An 18,684-nucleotide genomic window follows, 5' to 3' on the forward strand; every position below is an offset into this window, starting at 1 on the left:
TTCTGTCTGCAAAGCGCTTCTCGAGTGTTCTGCAGGATGCAGGTGAGAGGTTTCACCACAAGATGGAAACAGAAACAAAGGCCTGTGTGTTGTTCCTGGAGTATTTAAAAGTAGAATGGGAGGCAGAGCCTTCAGTGTTCAGGCCCCTCCTCTGTGGAACCAGCTTCCAGTTTGGATTCAGGAGACAGACACTATCTCTACTTTTAAGATTAGGCTTAAAACTTTCCTTTTTGCTAAGTTATATAGTTAGGGCTGGATCTGGTGACCCTGAATCCTCCCTTAGTTATGCTGCAATAGGTGTAGGCTGCTGGGGGATTCCCATGATGCACTGGGCGCTTTTTCCTCACTCACTTTGTGTTAATAGACCTCTCTGCATTGAATCATACTTGTTACTAATCTCTGTCTCTCTTTCACAGCATGTTTTTTATCCTGTCTTCCTTCTCTCACCCCAACCGGTCCCGGGAGATGGCCGCCCCTCCCTGAGCCTGGTTCTGCTGGAGGTTTCTTCCTGTTAAAAGGGAGTTTTTCCTTCCCACTGTTGCCAAAGTGCTTGCTTATAGAGGGTCATTTGATTTTGCGGTTTTTCTCTGTATGTATTTGAAGGAAATTGCCTTCCCGGGTTTCCTCCGTGGCGGGAGCGATAAGCAGAGTTTGTCCTTTCCTTATAAGACTCCTAATTATTCAAAGTAACACTCAGGTATGCCGTTCAGCGGGGTTAGTTACGATATCGGGAGCAGTTAGGAGAACAAAGTGATACAGAAACTGTTCAGATTGCTTTCCCAGAATCAACTCAAAGGTTTATTTGATACACAGCAGTTTATATAGATGAAAAAAGGTTCGTGTGTCAGCTTTCCCAGTTCAAACCGGTACAGACCAAATAAGGAAACGTCTTCCTGCCTTCTGAGCAAAGTATCCCTTGTGTAGTTTATCAGTTCAGCTACAATTTATGATCATCCCAGCAAAATACACTCCTAGACATAAAATACAGAGTTCTTTCATTAGTGAATTCTGAAACAAACCACCTAGCCTTTAACGAGCCTTTTCCAGGAGATAAAGAAAAAGGGAGGATGGGAGTAAGGAAGTGGTCTCATCTCTGTGGTGTTTTCGACCTTGAGGTACCAGCTTGTGAGTCCTACACATTAATTCTTGGGTCACATAGAAAGAGAAAAACAACTAGTATATGGGCCTTATTGAGTAACAGTTTTCCTGTATAAAACAATATCCTGTAAATGCTTACCGTGGTATCAAAATATCATAACAGTATTATTGTAGGGTCTACCTTACAATATAAAGCACCTTGAGACTGTTGTTGTGATTTGGAGCTGTATAAATGAAATTGAATTGAATAGAACTGCTGAGTTATTTCAGCTTTGATGTAAACCTACCCAGACAGATAATGTGTAGCTGTCCTCACCTTAGTGATGGCAAACCTCTCAGTCTTTCTAGAAAATAAACTTTACCACAGCAGGAAAGGACTTTAACTCCCATTTGACTAAACATAATCAAACATTTTCACTAGTTGAGCTCTGTTTTTATTTTTTATTAAGGAACAAACAAAACAAAACAATCAATCATCAGATAAAAACTATTTTATTTAAATTATCTCAGAGGGTGAAAAATACACACATCAACAGTAATAGTGTATTTATTTTCTATACAAGCACTTTGACAAACACTGATGAGTTTGTTGACCTTCGACAATCTGTGTGCACTTACACTCACCAGCCACTTTATTAGCTATACATTACTAATATAAGGTTCCAGCCCACATTTTGTTTTTCAAACCATTTTTAATTCTTTATGGCAGAGATTCAAGTGTCACTGCAGATTTTGTTGGCTGCACATCCATGTTGTGAGTCTGTGAGTCCATGAACAGGACCGAGATCTGGTGACTGTGGAGGCCATTTGAGTAGAGTGAGCTCTGTGACATCACGTGTTGATACGTTGAGCAGGTAATATAGTGGCAGGTGAGTGAAGGTTTACAGTAAGTTTGTTTACACAGTCTTATTATGAGTGACCTTTTGTGGACAAAAAACCCCCAAGTCCTTATAAATTATTATATTTATATTTAAGTTTGATATATCGTTTGATTTTGTCAGTTTGAATAATTACACAGTTGGATTAAGTTTGAACTTTTATACAGCTTAGCACAAACAAATCTACAGAAACTCTACAAACCTGTGACTTTTCAACACATTTCTGAAGTTTGTGCAATCAAATAAAGCATCTGTATCCAGACAGATTCTGTCTTTACTTGATTTTCTAGCATCCAGTTTTTGGTTATAGTTCGATAAAGCTAAAAAATGTTTGGTTTGTTTGTTTCCTTTTCTCTCTTGTATGTTTAGTTTGATACACTTTAATAATCATGTTACAGAGAATCGTTGTCGTAGACATCTGAAACAAAACAGAGAAAGAAAATGCGCCTTTATACTTGCACTTCAATTACAAATGACAAAAGCTCAGTCTGACTGGATTTTATTGCAGAGTATAAAAACGGAAACTTACCATCTGCATAGTCGACGTCATCATAAATGTCTTGTTCCCTGCAAAAGAATATTTGGAACTTGTGATATTCCATAAGCTTCATCAACAAGGTTTAAACTAAACTAGTTAAAAGCAGAAAAGATGGTTATATACAAGCCATTGCTGTGACGTGCATATTTTTTGTAACTGAGTGGATAATTTCAGTTTTAATGTTAGTTTATGAATACATGAATAGATTTCCAATAATAATATATGCTTCTGAGGCCCAGACAAAAACAAGGTTTGGATATTTAGATAAGATTTGTAAAAGACAGTTTCACAAAGACTACATGTGAAAAAAACATTTTATTCAACTAAAATAAAACAAAAACATGAAGCGAGTATCTTTAGTTTTAGCACTTGTACATTTTGTAAAACGTATTATTAGCATTTGGCTGATGAGGATTTGATGGGCAGTTTGTGTGTATTGGATTTTTGTGTTTTACTGGGTTTCCTGTCTCTTGCTTCTGTTCTCCAGAAACACTAAATAAAGGATTAAAACGAACACTGAAACTAATAAAAACTGAAGCAAAACTAAACATTTTAAGCAATTGAAACTAAACTGAAACAAGCAAACTGGCTCCTGAAATGAACTGAAGCTAGACTGAAATTTTTTTTAAGTTAAAATTAAAAAATAAATAAATAAATAAAGCTAAAAACAAATTAGAAAATACAAAACTGTAATAACTTTTGTTACATTTTTTTTAATGGTTATTTATGATTTTTCATCTTGGCTCTTGCTTGATAACAAAACGATTTAATGTGATAAAATGATCCTCATTCATATGTACTCCTATTTCATAAACACAGAAACAAGAAGAATAGAAGAAAAGTGAAAGCTCAGAGGAGCCGGAATCGGGGGAAAAAGACAATGCCTGAAATCTGCTGTGGATAATAAGCATTGTGGAAGCTGCTGAAGCTGTGGGAAGGGAAACATCAGCTCATCTAGACGGGCACTCTACACTTTAAGTGAGGTTTCCCCTTCCAGAGGATATTATTCTTTCCCCTGTTATCAATCTTATTTGTTACTGTGATCGACTGCCTAATGTTGAAGAATCTGTCTCAACCTATTAATAGGACCCAGAATAATATAAAGCTAAAGAAAGGAGAGGTGCAGTTTAATGCACTTTTAGCAATACATTAATAATTATATAAATCAGTAAATAGTTGAAGAAATCAAACTTTTAGGTGGTTATGCACATTTGTGTGTACCTGAATTCCACTTAAAAGGTTTCTACTTCCTGTTCTGCATGTTGTAATGAAAAAACGACACAGTCCTAGCTTGCACATTGCTTCGCATGCACACAGACAGCGTGTGTCCTCACACATCTAGTATACATGCAAATATACTTGCCAGGTCGGGGGGCAACCAATGTAAAACTAGGAATATGTTTAGTTATAAAATTTCAAATTCTTTTGTCCTTCAATACAGGTGTTCAAGTAACAGCCTGTATAAAATGAAAATATTTGCAAAACTCAGGAGGCACGAAAAAAGTGCAAAAAAAAAAATGCAATTAAATTAATGTTATTTAAACCTCTAACACTGTCTACTACATTAGTGTTAGTTTTAATTTCAAAGATGGGAATTTATATAATAAATTCCTAGATGCAATGATCGGATTAAATTAGTTTCAACAGATCTTTTTAAACAGTATCATGCACTCGGACACACAGATGTGCACATCAATGACCCTTATATTATACATTTCATACACTAAGCTTTTATCTTTGACAATCTTCAAAAAACACACATTTAGTGTGATTTATTACTTCTTTACACTTTAAGGAAGTACATTGACATAGTCAGTCACATATGAAGTCAGGAGGATTCACTTACATTGGAAGAAGAAGAGATCTGGACACATAACCATCTGTGAAACAGGAGACAGCACAGAAATTATCACTATTTATTATCATCATTTGAAATATTGAAATACTTTTTGAATTATTGTCTGATATTACTACACAAAAATGATCTGTGTTGTGTTTTTATTACTCCATAAAGACTTAAAAGGCCGATGGGTATTGTTGTTGCCCTGCTGGGCTGGCAGGCGATGTGAATGTGATAGCTTGAGACCGAGCCGACGTAGGAGTTTCAAATTTATATAGCGTAGGTGTAGCTACTAAAAATCTCAAACGAGTTCGAATCCCAGTGACGTGACCTCAAAATCAAGGTGAAGTCCACCAGTACATCTTTACTTAGGTTAGAGGGATTGTTCTCTGTGGAGTTCATTCATGTATTGGCATATGTTAGTTCATCCTCACTAGTACTGTATCTTCTTGTATCCTGTCAAATCTTAATCTTCTTGTGTCATGTTGTCAAGTCCTTGTCGCTGTGTAATAACGCTTCCTCTTTTATTTTGGTAGGCATTTGTCTCCCGTGTCTTATATTTCATTTTTCTTTCTTTGTCATTACCTTGATTAGCTTCAGCTGTGTTTTGTTACTCTAGTGTTTCCATTCTCCCTGATTACCTCATTAGTGCATATAGATCACTAGTCTCACTACAGTCATTGTCAGTGTCTTTTCTTTTGTTGTTGTTGTTGTTATAATTGTGTGCTTCATGTGTTTCTTTAAGAGTTTGCTGTTTTTATGTGTTACTGTGAATTTTGCTTCTTTTGTCCATAGACTTCTACCGTCAGTCTAATTAACAGTTATTTTTTTTATACTTTGTCTGCATATCCTGCATTTGGATCCCTCTTTGCTGTGACTGTGACACTATGTTTTAAAGACTTTCATTGAACATCAGTGATTATAAAGGAGTAAATTCTTGTAACTTTGTTGTTCTCTTGGCTTTATCTTTCTGTGGCACAAATTTGTGTTTAATTGAAATGTCTTAAGTTTTATGGTAATATTTGGGTCAGGTTTAACCAACAAGAAAGGATATAGGAAGAAATGTCAATGGCCTGATCTTTCATCAAGCAGCAGCAGATCAACATATTCAGCAAATACTGTGCTGTAGAGAGAGAAGATGTCATTTTATAATAATTATAAATAATAAAGAAATAAACTAAAACTGTGTGACATCCCCTTTTATTATTACTAGAAATAATGTTTTATTTGGCTTTCATTTGAGGTAATTTTTTATTTAGTTAATTAATATTTTTGGGAATGTGATTGCACTGTTTTGTTTTGTTTTTCCAGCATGCTCTTATTATTATTATTATTATTATTATTATTATTATTATTATTATTATAATCTTCACAGCAGTTTCTTGTCTAATCTTTGTTTTTAATATTGTCTTTAAGTCACCATTGACTCCATCTGGGCCATGTTCAAACACATAAACATACAAATGGCTGAAATGTTTTAATTATAAAGCCTCTTCTGCGAAAGGTTTAGAAGATGCGTACATCTTTTACAGGAATTTTATTTCTTTTTCCAGAGGCCGTAATGAACGACATATGAAAAGAACAGTAAGAAAAGCTCATGACATCATATATTTGAAAAAGGACAAACAAACAAAATCCCAGAGTACTTCATGTTTTCTTAAACCAATGAACTGCAAATTCTACAAATTACAATTACAAAAGTGAATGAGATGCTGATGGTTTTACATACATTTCCCAAACCTGTTGCGACACAGAGCTTTCTTGCTGTTGGTGAGCTGGATGACATCCACAATCTCTCCCTGTGTTACAGGCAGATCTTTTGCTCCTGGTTTCTTTATGATGGAGTTAGGATCCACTAACATGGTGTGCAGCACCCTGAGTGGTCCATCATACTGGGAAACAGTCACAGTGGTCGAATTAAAAAAAATAATGAAAAGGGCGATTCCCATTGCATGAGTAAAAAACAAACAAACATCTGAATTGATTGCAATGCAGATGGCACTCTGCAAAGTTTTTAAAAAGGTTTACCTTAAATTTTTTTTTCAAATCCTTCTCCACTTTGGGGTCTATGCTGAAAAATATAATATGGTATAACAGTTAATCACAAATGAATTCATTATCAATTTTCTCATTGTTAAATTTAGTTTTTCTTTAACACCATCTGATGTCACCAGTGACTAGATCTGCACACGTAAAAGTTATTTTTATGATGAAAATTCACTAATACTTAGTCATCAATATCTCAGCCTTCTTCAAATTAATTGGGGGTTAACTGATACCTGATTTCAGGTGGCGGAGGTGGGAAATCTTCAGGTAGTGGTTGGACATCATCATAGTCATCTGAGAACCAAAAAAAAGTCCATAAAACAGATGCTAAAAGGAATAAATAATAGTAAATAATAAATGCTACATAATAAGAAATAATAATAAATATTATCTGATGAAAGAAACTGTTTCAAATATTTGTCATTAAAACTAAAAAATTTTAAAAGTACATAGCTATCACTTGCATACTGCAAGATTGCCAAGTAGCTCATAGAAATGTTCTAGAAAAGACAAATTAGGCACCAAATATATCCCTATACATTTTTCCACTAGAGAAAAATACAAGAGAAAAATCCTTTTGTATTTTTATATCATCTTAACTTGGCATAGATTGTTATTTGCACTTCACTGTGGTCTGCAGTCACTTACCCTCATCTTGAATCAGGCTGCAAGTTAGAGGAAACATACAAACAAGGGTTTAGTTGGAAGAGACGTGAGTAAAACTGAAAATGAAATTCAACTGAACAGATGTGAAGCTGCAGCAGAATTAGCAATCTCTTATCCTGCACCTGTCTCTGTTGTCGGAGTCCATATTAAAGATCTGTGGTGGGTCCGGGGGTGGTGGAGGTAACGCTTGTGAGTTTGATTTTTTGTACCCGTGTTTGATCTTCACTGCTTCATAGTCAATATCCACACACGAGTTGTTGATGTATCCATCTGCAGAGAAGTGCAACAACAAAATGAAGCACTGTGGCTTGATTGTGACATTTCATGATTATACGATACGTATTAGCCACACATAATCATCTAATACCCAGAATCTGATCTGTATATTAGATGATTATTACTTATTTTATTACTTAATAAAACTAGATTTATGCTAAATAGCCACAGCACAGAATCCTAGAAGAAAGATGAATCAAGTGTCTTTGAACATGGCATGGTTGTTGGTGCCAGGATTTTCCCAGATAGTGGTCCAAAAAAGAGAAAATATCCAGTGAATGGCAGTCCTCTGGGTGAGAATGCCTTATTGAGGTCAGAGGGGAATAGCCAGACTGCTGATAAAAACACAACAGTCATGGAAATAACCACTTATGACAATCAGAGGATGCAGAAGAGCATCTTTCAACACAACATGTTAAACCTTGAAGCACATGGGGTACAGTAGCAGAAGACCACACTGGTTGGCAATCCTGTCAGCTAAGAACAGGAAACTGTGGCCACAATTAACACGAGCTCACCAAAACTGAACAACAGAAGATTGGATAAAAGTCTAGTCTGATGATGAGTCCTGATCTCTGCCGCCACGTTATGGTAGTAGAATCAGAATTTGGGATAAACACCTTGAAAGCATGGATCGATTGTATCAATGGCTCAGGCTTCTCTTCATGGTGGGGGCACAGTTTGGGATCTTGAGTACCAACTGAGTATTCTTTGGTGCTTCCAGCAGGAACAAGTCACAAAGCTCAAATATATGACAATTAGTTCATTGTATTCAGATAGACTCCACAGTCAGTAGATGTCAATCCAGTAGAGCACCTTTGGGATGTGATTGAATGGGAGACATTACAGATGCACAGCTACAAATCTGGATCAGCTGCCCCAAAATCTCCAAGGAGTCGTGTTGAATTTCTACTCAATTTCACAAAGAATTAAAGATATTCTAAGATCACAGGCACATCCAAAGGGGTAGCTAACAAAGTGAGCAGTGAATGTATATTTATATCCAGAGTCTGCATTTCTAACATTAACACAGGAAGCAGTTGTTTCTCAGTTCCATATGAGAGTTCAACTATTGTTAAATGAATCCGTGCAGAGGGAGCAACAGCATCACTCTCCTGCTACATAAGCACGCTTACACCATAATGTGCTAAAGTTCTGTCACACTAACTGCATTTTGTTTACATTGTAACTTTGTGATACTTTAGACGTTATGGTCTCAAATGCTCAGTTGCAGATACTTTATATTTTTGAGGACATAGTAAAATAAATAAATAAAGTGAAAAGTTGTTGCCAGAGCCCTTTGAGGAAGTAAGGAACAGAAAAAATATCTTACAGAAGGAAGTACCGTAATTAACGACTTTCGGGGGAAAAAGTGCGAAAGCTGCATTATTTGAGTTTTCATTTGTCAGTTACTGGCATTACTTTGCTTTTTTGATGAACAAATGAAAAAAAATAAAATCAGTAGGAAGAAACTGAATAAATCTGACATGAAAGAGGGACCTTGTGCTAAAATACGACGCCAAGAGGTCCTCACCAAGCAACTCACTTACCCAGTCACACACACCTTCATACAGTCCTTCACTCTAAGCCTAATTATTGCCTAATTCTCACACACACACTCTGCACCAGGATACTTTGATATGCAGACTGGAGGAGCCGGAGATCAAACCATCAAGACTTCCGATTGGTAGACGCCCTGCTTCATCTCCTGAACCACAGCTACGATAATATCACCACCGACGACAATAACCAGTGTTTCAGATGGAAAACTTTGATGCAGAAGTCTCTACTTTGTTTGCTTTCTTTTTTCTTTTGATATTTTGGTACAAGTCAATTTATTCAAAGGCTTTCTTTATGTGATTGACTGAAATGTAAACTTACAGTTTCCATTCATAGTGCGTGCCAACCATCTGCCTCCCGGGTTACCCGTCACACGGAGGATCTCCACGCTGTCCCCCTGGTGCACGCTCAGGTCCAGTTTCCCTTCCCCATTCCAGTCGTACCGGACTTTGGCGGTGTGAATAACCTCTATCTCTCCTTGTAACTGCATGGGGGAAAGATATAATGTTTACACCAAAGGGATGAGGCGGAGCAGGATAACTTAACCATTAACCATTCAGGCTAACTTAAAAGTCATCTTTTCTCTCTCCGTGTCTTTACCTGAAATTTCTTCTTGAGCTCACTCATTTTTTTCTGAATCTCTTTCATGTCCTTCTCCTGTTTCTTCTTAACTTCTTTCATGGTGGCTTTCTCTTGCTCCCTATAAGAGAAGAATCAAATAAACAAACGAAGACCGGCCACCTTTTAAAAGAATTCCCCCTTCACAGATTTTGAGTTAGGTGCCTTTATTTTTCGTTTTCTGGGCAGATAAATGTTTCACACATAAGCGTTTTACACAAAAAGTTTTTCAAGTTCTCCAGTCTTCCCACATTTCGACAGACGTTGCCTGAATTCTGTCACAATGTTTTTGCTTTAACAGGAAATTCTGTATGTTGAATCACAGGAAATGAGTGTGACTTACTCTTTATAGTAAACGATAAATAAAGATGTAGATATCGTACCAAGGTACCATTTGTTGCACTGTAACTTAAATACTGCACCACAGATCACTTATGAGTTGCAAAAATAACAGAAGCAGCAACAGAAACAATAGAAACTGTAGACTGCTTTCTGTTCATGCAGCTGCAGCCACATTTCTATTAAATAGAGACTCAGTGGTTTAATGGGGAAGACAGAACATTCATACTTACTCATCAATCATCTCATACACCTCGTCGTCATCATCCTGCAAGAGAAAAGCTTTTATTTGTACCCGTAAAGAGCAAAGACAAGTCATCTTGTACGGGATTATTAGATAAAAGCGGCACTTCTGATTACTTCTGATAAAAGAGTGCCTTTTTGTAGATTTTCAAAGCTTAAATCAAAAAATGATCAGAGCTGTTTATTTTTTGTGCCTTATTATTTTCTAAGAGTGCAATGTTGGTTTTAAACCTAGTCTATTAACAGATTCAGGGAAATGTGCACTATGTTCTTGCAAAGCGAGACTTCCACGGTGGTAAATTTTTCGTTTTTGCTTTTCTTTACTCACCCCATCAACACACTGTGAACTGTGTTCGCTGCAGTTCTCTGTAAAGTAACGCAAAATATAAATTATAAACCGATATGTGAAAACAGGGCATGTCCTCTAATAGAAAACACAATGTTAAAAATACCAAGCAGTGACTATAGCTCAGACAATGTGTCAGAGAAGCTTCAAGAACAAAACAAGTCTTCACCATTTTTGTCAATGTCGATATCGTCATAGGGATCCTGTTCGTCTTCGTCCAGGTCCCTGAAATCGACAATCAGACAGGTTTCTCTGATTACTGGTCAGCAAGTGCTTTGTTACATCTGTATTGACTCAGTAGGAAAAAGCTTAATTTGACTGTTAAAACCATCATCCAGTCAATAAGGTTTTTCTTTGAAAGTATACTTAGGTGTGTTCAAAATGCATTTTGAGAAACAGTGTTGCTGTGCAACAGGCGAATCCTTGCACATATTTTCTAATCTCGGGTCACGACTGCAGCAGCGGTAAACCCTCTGCTTCGTAATTCTTCAGCATCTCTTGCCCGCACTAGATGTAAATGAAGTCATTTGAAAGCTGAAACTAAGGTGTCCTATAATACTTGGTTTAAAACACTAAGAGTTTCACACAGTTTCCTTTGCATCAGTTCAGCAGCACTGGGCCTCTTACATAAGAGGCTCAAAACCAGACATAACAGGGCTTCACATCATCGTTGTGTTAACCCAAATACTTACGCAGAGGCAATCTGCCGCTGCAGTCTGTTGGGTTTGTCAGAGCGTTGTGGAGGTTTTGGAGGACTGACCACTGCCGGTGGTGCTACAGGTAAAGACATCCTTCTGCTTCCTGAGCCTACAAAGAGTAGCAGAGAAAAAAATCTTTGCACAATGACGTTACGACAAAATGAAATGGATGAAAGAAGTGTAATCCCACAAAAAGCAATCACACAAACAGCAGAAATTACTGCTTTACACACGCGATGTTTGGTGCTCTGTTTGAGTGTTCTGCTTTTTCCTTTAAAGTGGTTGAACAAATCAAGTTTTTAGCACATTTTTGTCACTGACAAAGCACACTGAGGACTGTCAGTGTCAGAATCTGTCTCATTACAAGATTTGAAAACAGATTCTTTTTAAAAGTCTCTCCTCCTTTTAAGAGTCTGATTTATTTTCCAATAAATCAGACTTAATGCTTGATTTACGTTCGGAGCTTTACCTCACCGCAGATTGCTGTTGTCCCTTTTAGATTTGATTTGGACAATTCTGACATTTTCAGCCATTGTAGCAAGAAAATTAAAGACACGGTTATGTTTCTGTCCATCTCCGTGACAGGACATGACAGCGTGAAGAACATCAGGTCCACTTAACTGAGCAGCTCAAAGGAAGTTAGTCATCATTCATTTTATTATTTGTATTTTTGGGAGTTCAGTTAGGAGCGCCCCAGGGCAGCTGTGGCTACAATGTAGCTTGCCATCACCAGTGTGTGAATGTGTGTGTGAATGGGTGAATGACTGAATGTAGTGTATAGCGCTATACAAATGCAGGCCATTTACCATTTTACCATAAACTATACACCAGCCACAGTCACAGTACAGCAGACACAAACAAGTCAAGATGGTCTCACTTACTGTGTTAACTTAATATGATGGTGCACCTTATTAAGGGACTTGAACACCTGAACCAGACAGACTTACCATCACTCGTCCTCGGGGCAGGAAGAGCAGGAGGAAGCCCTCTCCTGTTCCTCCGAAACGGCTCCAAGTTGACAGTCGGAGGTCTTTTAGGTTTCACGGGCATCGGTCCTTCAGGGGGCAGAGGCCTCCTCAGTGGGGTCACTTCCCCCGCGCTCCTCTGTCGAGGCTGCTGTCTGAGTGGAAGAGGGGTAGAGGTGGGAGGTGGAACAGGAGCTGAGCTTCCAGCTCCTAGTCGGGGTACCTGGGGTACCTGGGGTACCTGGGGGACCGGGGGGACCGGGGACTTCTGATGCCTCAGCATCATGTTCTGTAGCATCTCCCCTGTCTGCTTGACTTTGGTAGCATCTGTTGGCTGAATGGGGGTTCTGAGTCCAGCATAGGCAGGCGGTCGAGGGAACGAACCCGGTCTGGGAGGGATCGAAGCCGCCATCGGCTCAATTCTCGGGAGTCTCACCGGGCCTGGGCCAGCCAGATGAGGAGGAATCGTGGGTGAAAGTCTCTGTGTCAGCTCGCTCTCTGCCACTGGAAGAATGGCTCTCCCAAACCCAGGTCGAGGAGATTTCGGCGAGCCGCTGTCCCGGCTGCTGGTATCCGAGGTGCTGGATTTGCTGTTGAACTTGGCTCTCAGAGCCTTGACATCAACGCTGTCCCCCTGAAAACAACACAAGAGCAGAATCTCAACTGCAGCAGCTCTGCTTGTAAAGCAGGAAGTTAGCAGCGCAGCACATAGCAAGGCATGCCCCCCACGCACACAAACACACACACATCAAACCCCTACGCTATCTTTACAAAGTGAGAATGCAGCGTGCAACAACACTGTTTCCTGGTTTGTTTTGATGTTCACAGAACTGATAGCTCTCTTTGCAGCACTTGAAACTTCTTGGTGAACTCTGAACACCAAAGAACCAAATGATGTGAGAAGTAATTATTATTAGATGTTAGTCAAGAATAATAATAATAATAAAAAAAAAAGTAGATCAGCACAAATGCATTTTTAAAAAGCATGTGAGCTAAAGTCCTGTTTGCCGAGATTTTTGGTGAAAGTAAACACAGGGGGAAAACAAAAATCTTGTCACTCTTGAGAAATATGCTAAATGAAAGCATCTTCTAATAAAACACAATGTTATGCACTGAGGGCTCAACCCTGGGACCAGCTGTTTTACTTCTTACCCTTGGGTCATCTTAACAGGCTCATTAATTCGTACTTCAGCTATATTGAAGATAAACAGTAGTGCCTCAGTGCTTCACCATTAATAATCCTCAGTTTTACCATCACAGCTGACCTTGTTGTGTTTGGCTGTGTTTAGCTTATCCGGCGACCTCAAATCACCTCCTTGAAATCTTTGACAAGAATTTAAATTTTGAACGTGATCTCCGAGCTCACCCAGTCTCATTTATTTCATCTAAGAAGCACAAATCAAACCTCTGCTGTCATTTAACAAGTTTGAACTTTTATTTTCTCCCATCTCGATTATTTGAACTCATTGTTCATGCGTGTTTCTAAGTCCTCTGGTTGGTTTAGATGCAGCAGCCAAACGCCACATCACCCATATTCTTGCTTCCCTGCATGAACTAGAGGTCGTTTTAAAATGTCGTTCATCACGTATAAATCCTGCTGAGACCTCGTTCGGTCTGTTGTCTTTGATCAGGACTTTTTGTTTTTTGAAATCCATTTTTCCAAAGCTTAAACTTTGGAAAAATGTTGTTGCGGTTTTGCGGATGACTGAAGATAGGATAGGACTGGTTCACATCAAAACTGTGGACCAATTTGCAATTGTGCATTTTAAAATAAAGTTATCAGTGCCAAAACCAAGTCTGATACCAGCGCTTTGTTTTGTCCATATTTGTAATCTGTTTGTTTCCCTGCAATGCTGCAAAATAACCTATTATGACAATCATGGCAGCATAATCCGAGCAGATTTGTTTGGATCAACACTTCCTCAAACACATTACTGGTTAAAGTCATTTTAATGTTGATGTATTGAGACCTAAACTGCACATCTTGCAGCTATTCTAAGTAAGTAAGTACAAATGAAATTATGACTTAAGATGACTGAAGATAAATATTGCAAAGTGCTTCACAACAACAAAGTTTTTAGTGGGAGTTCAATGGGAGCGAGTCCACCGTTACTCCAAAAGCTTTAGTTCTCAGCCTCGTCTGCTCCACATGCAGCGGGCCACATGACCTCATATAACCTGCTGGGGATCAAATCAAATCAAATCACTTTTATTGTCACATCACATGTGCAGGTACATTGGTACAGCACATGTGAGTGAAATTCTTGTGTGCGAGCTTCACAAGCAACAGAGTTGTGCAAAATACAATAACGTAAACAAGCAAAATACAAGAATGGCTACATCTGAAAATAATAATAAATATATGTACAAATATATGTATCAATGTAAAGGTTTATTTATGTGTGCTGGTGAATGTCCATTTTTAAAAGGAATGAGTTGGAAATCGTAAATTACTCTGCTGCATCACTTTATTCAGTTCAGTTTAGAGTATTTCACATGTTCTCTAGCAAGCTGGCAGTAGACTATTTATAAAGGTGGATGACCTCACTGCTCCCTAAAAGTAAAGCCAAGACATATCAAGACACTGCTGACTCCAGTGAGGGCTTCCACTGAGTGAGAAAAAACCCCGTAAACATCAGAATATCTTTCTCCAAAGTTGTTTTTCAATCATTTTTAGTAGATCTTGTGAGTGTGAGTAGATCTCACTGATGTACTATCAAGCATTAATCAGACATTTAGTGTTACAAACACGGGATGTGATGTCATGCGTGACACCTGCACTGAAAAAGGCAGTCACGAAGGGAGCTGCTTACTTCTTCTTGGAAACTGTACCTCAAGATCTGCAGATCTGAGGGAACTTATGCAAGTTAAACGTGTGCTGTGTAAACTATTCGTTAAACTAATGTTGTTAATCGCTCTGACAACAATAAGAAAAGAAAAATTAAAAAGTACATTACTCATAGCCTGATCACTGCAACATCACTCACTGATTAATGCCCCATCTTGAAGCTGTTAGCCGAGGCTTTCATTTTGTCTTTGTATTTTAAAAGTCAGCATGGCGAGTGAGGAAGGGACCAGACTGAGAACTAGGAGGACGGCGCTCTCCGTGACATTTGGGACGAAGACACATTTTATTGTAGTTGTAGCTTCTGTACACCACTGCAGTGGATTATATGTCAAAGAACAAAGATGTCACTGAACTGATGACTGATCACAAATTTAGCATGAGCTGTTTGAGACTGACAGTCACTTTTATGCACAGCCTTCACATTTTAGTGAACTAACATCAATTTAAACATATATATAAAAAATACTCCTTTGAATGCTTGCATGAAAGAACAACTCACCAAATGCTGTTTTTTCCATTGAGTTGCTCTACTAGTCCTTTACTGCACCTGCCGTTAGCTGCTGCTTGTTTGAGGGTCTCTCTGCTTTCAGTTTTGTATTCAATAATAGAAAAGCATGCACTATTCGGTGGAGATCATGTGACTTACTTGGCCATTGAAGAATATTCTTTAATTGGCCTCAAGAAACTCTTGTTGCTTGGTTTGGGTCATTATCTATTTTCACAGTGAGGTGCTTTCTGATTGCTTCTGCAGCATTTGGCTTAAGCTGAGCAGAGAGTATGGTTCTGTTTGACACATAATGCTTTGGATCATGATCTGTTTCTCCCTTTCTTCATACTTTTCCTCATCATTCTGGTACAAGTTCATCTTGGTTACAACTGTCCAATAAGTTATTTATTTATTTACTCGTTTTTTACAGAACTGTTTAAGGTGGAGCCGCTTTTTTATGCTTTGCACCATTATGCCACACATGCCATTGAAGAGCCATTGAAACATTCATTACATGTGTGTTCATGTTAACCTTGCACAAGTTCGTTTTTATTGATACCTCTGTAAAGCACTTTGGGATACTACATAAATACGTTGTACTTACTGTTGTCTCTTTCTACGTGAACAGAACACTCACACCAAGGCAGACAGTCTTCAACATGTGACATGTTGTTGCTCACCTTTTGTGTAAGATGTTTATGAGCCAAGTAGGGGTGCAAAAAGGCTTAAGCCAAGGGACAGAGGAGGAAGGTACTGGCACGTTTTCCAGAGCTCACAAAAACAATCATATGACTTGCAGGAAAGCACCTTGATGACAGAGAGGTTTGCACCTGTGACCCTGGTGCACGAGTTTCTAGAAGTTACTGGCATGCGCTTCATCTGTGCATGACAGGGTGTTTTGCTTTGCTTTGCTGGTGACTGAGCACGGATCTCCCAACGCTTAATCAGCTTTTCAGAGGTCATTTCCCGTCTGATCGCTCTGTGAACCACAACGCACTGCTGCTAGCTGGTTGCTATCATACTGGCAGTTTTAACTAGACATCCACTGCATTTGAATATTTCCAAATGGCTGAAAATGAAAATGGACAGAACTGCAAACTAATATTAATTATTTAATTAATATTTCCAAGTAAACAGATGAGAAAATTAAAATAAATATATTATTTTTCCCCTATAACCTCAAGATTTTTATGCATTTTATGCATTTTACGTTTAGTCATGTTATTCTTAAAAAATGTTTCATATGGATGAAACAATGGATAATAATTAGCATCTCTGTGAAGCTTATATTTAAAATATTTTGTAGACATTGGGGTTTTTAAATGAATCCTTATGAAGTAAATCAAGAGAGGTTGCGTAGTGCTGGATGGTAGAAGCGGAAATAGAGAGAGAAACATTTTAGAGATCATTATTATTATTATCATCCTTTATTTATTCAGGTGAAAAGTCACATTGAGATTTAAATCTTATTTCCCAGTAACCCGGCCTTTCAAAATGCTCACAGCATCAAAAGAACCGTAAGGGAGATACAATCGAAACGGAAGCTGTGAAACATGAGGAATGAATATCTCAGCTGTTGACAAAATAAAAACAATAAACGAATCACACCATCACTCAGTGTCACTTGTTCAGGCTGTGAGCTGTGCAAAGTCAAAAAGTAGCTGAAGAGCAGGAAGTGCTCGCAACCACACACCTCCATACCTCAGCTAGCATCCTGCACCCGGTTACCATAGAAACGCATGCTGCTGTCACTCCTGCACCAATAAGCTGCAAGCTCCGTTCGCAGTTCGGGGCGGCAGCATCGCCTTTGTTACAGGGAACAAAGGAAGCAGACAAAAAACTTTCCCTCCAAACCACAAAAAAAAAAAAAGAAACACTCACATGCTCGCACACTTTCAGTCAGCGCGCGCCTGCTGCAGAGCAAACACAGGCTGACACAGTTAACTAGATTATTTTAAAAACCACAGACTGCTTGTGCAGGTGTGCTGCACTCAGGTCCTAATGAGAAAACAGTACTACTGTAACTCTACTGTAACAAACAAGACAGTTAAAAATACATATGCTACTGCAAATTTCATTCTTATGGTCAGGGTAAAACCAAGTTTTTTTTTTGTTTTTTTTTTTAAAATAATTACCAATTGTCTGCAATGACGTCCAGTTTAAAGGCCACACCATTCACAAGTAAAATGTCTTGATTTATTTTATCCCCAGTTCAGCTTTTCAGTCACCCATGAAGCCCAAGAATTATACTAATGTGTAAAATCAGAGTGGCCAGGGTTAATACTCCCTGCTGATGAGTAAAAAAGAAACAAGAAAAGTGATGGAAGAATAAAATCCTTTCCTAAAAGAGTTCATAACCTATGACTATGACTCTTTTTTTTTGTCTAACAAAAAGCCTTAGGGTGCTTAACATTCGGATACATTAGAAAATAGGTAGCCATAAAGTTTAGTGTGAATCATTAACCAGCAACAGCCTTGTAATAAAACTTGCTTTCATCCGCTTGACCATGAACATTTCTTTTTTTCCTCTCTTCAACTTCCCCTTTTTTCCCCTGTGAAACTGATCCAATAAACGCTGTTTAGAAAAACTGTGCCAAACTATACTTGTCATGTTTTGTGGATATTGTGTTACAAAACTTGAACGTTTTAAAGATGGTTCAGTTATAAAAGTACATTTGTTCTAAGTGGAGGATACATAGAAACTGAGGTTAGACCTGTAGTGTTACAATAATACCTGCTGAGGTTCCTTCTACAAAAGTCTAGTTATTCATAAACCTCTTGGTGGTCAGGAGGAAATGGTCAGAGTTAAACACACAGCGCCTGAAGAGGATTGTGTAAGCTTCAGTGGAGGACTTCCTAATTAGTCCATCATTAGTACATTCAAAAAAAGAATAAATAAGAATGCCTTACCATCTTTTCCTTCAGTGATAGTTTATTAGTGGTCAAAACGTTCCATGTCTAGTAGTAACACCAGTATCCAGGCCGATGTAGCTGTGTGTGCTGCTGCATGCACAACCACACTGAGCTTACTGCGAATGAGGAAATGCTCTGCAATTCAGTGTGGGCAAGAGGGTGACTGATAGTGACACAACATAAGAATAAGAGCAGAAAATAATAGGCGCACCACTTTGTTTCATTTCGCCCTGAAAGGTCAGCCTTATCATAATGTGCACAACAACATCCAACCGGGCCTTACTAAGTGTGGCATTAATCTCACTGTGTGCTTTTGTTGATCTAC

General features: G+C 38.3%; 1 protein-coding gene across 1 annotated transcript; it reads right to left on the reverse strand.

Moving 5' to 3' along the window:
- Window positions 1–1,607: 1,607 nt before the first annotated feature.
- Window positions 1,608–18,613, reverse strand: LOC113007074 (FYN-binding protein 1). Its single transcript, XM_026143435.1, has 16 exons — window positions 18,357–18,613; window positions 12,094–12,745; window positions 11,141–11,255; window positions 10,618–10,673; window positions 10,431–10,468; window positions 10,093–10,127; window positions 9,503–9,602; window positions 9,224–9,386; window positions 7,189–7,336; window positions 7,049–7,065; window positions 6,634–6,694; window positions 6,383–6,425; window positions 6,084–6,246; window positions 4,361–4,394; window positions 2,506–2,543; window positions 1,608–2,394 (listed from the first exon to the last, which is right to left on the reverse strand). The coding sequence occupies exons 1-16, from the start codon at window positions 18,357–18,359 to the stop codon at window positions 2,369–2,371; spliced, it is 1,692 nt and encodes a 563-aa protein (XP_025999220.1). The 5' UTR covers window positions 18,360–18,613; the 3' UTR covers window positions 1,608–2,368.
- Between the last annotated feature and the right edge of the window lie 71 nt (window positions 18,614–18,684).

This window comes from Astatotilapia calliptera, chromosome 15, assembly GCF_900246225.1.
Source record: "Astatotilapia calliptera chromosome 15, fAstCal1.2, whole genome shotgun sequence".
Taxonomy (NCBI): Eukaryota; Metazoa; Chordata; class Actinopteri; order Cichliformes; family Cichlidae; genus Astatotilapia; species Astatotilapia calliptera.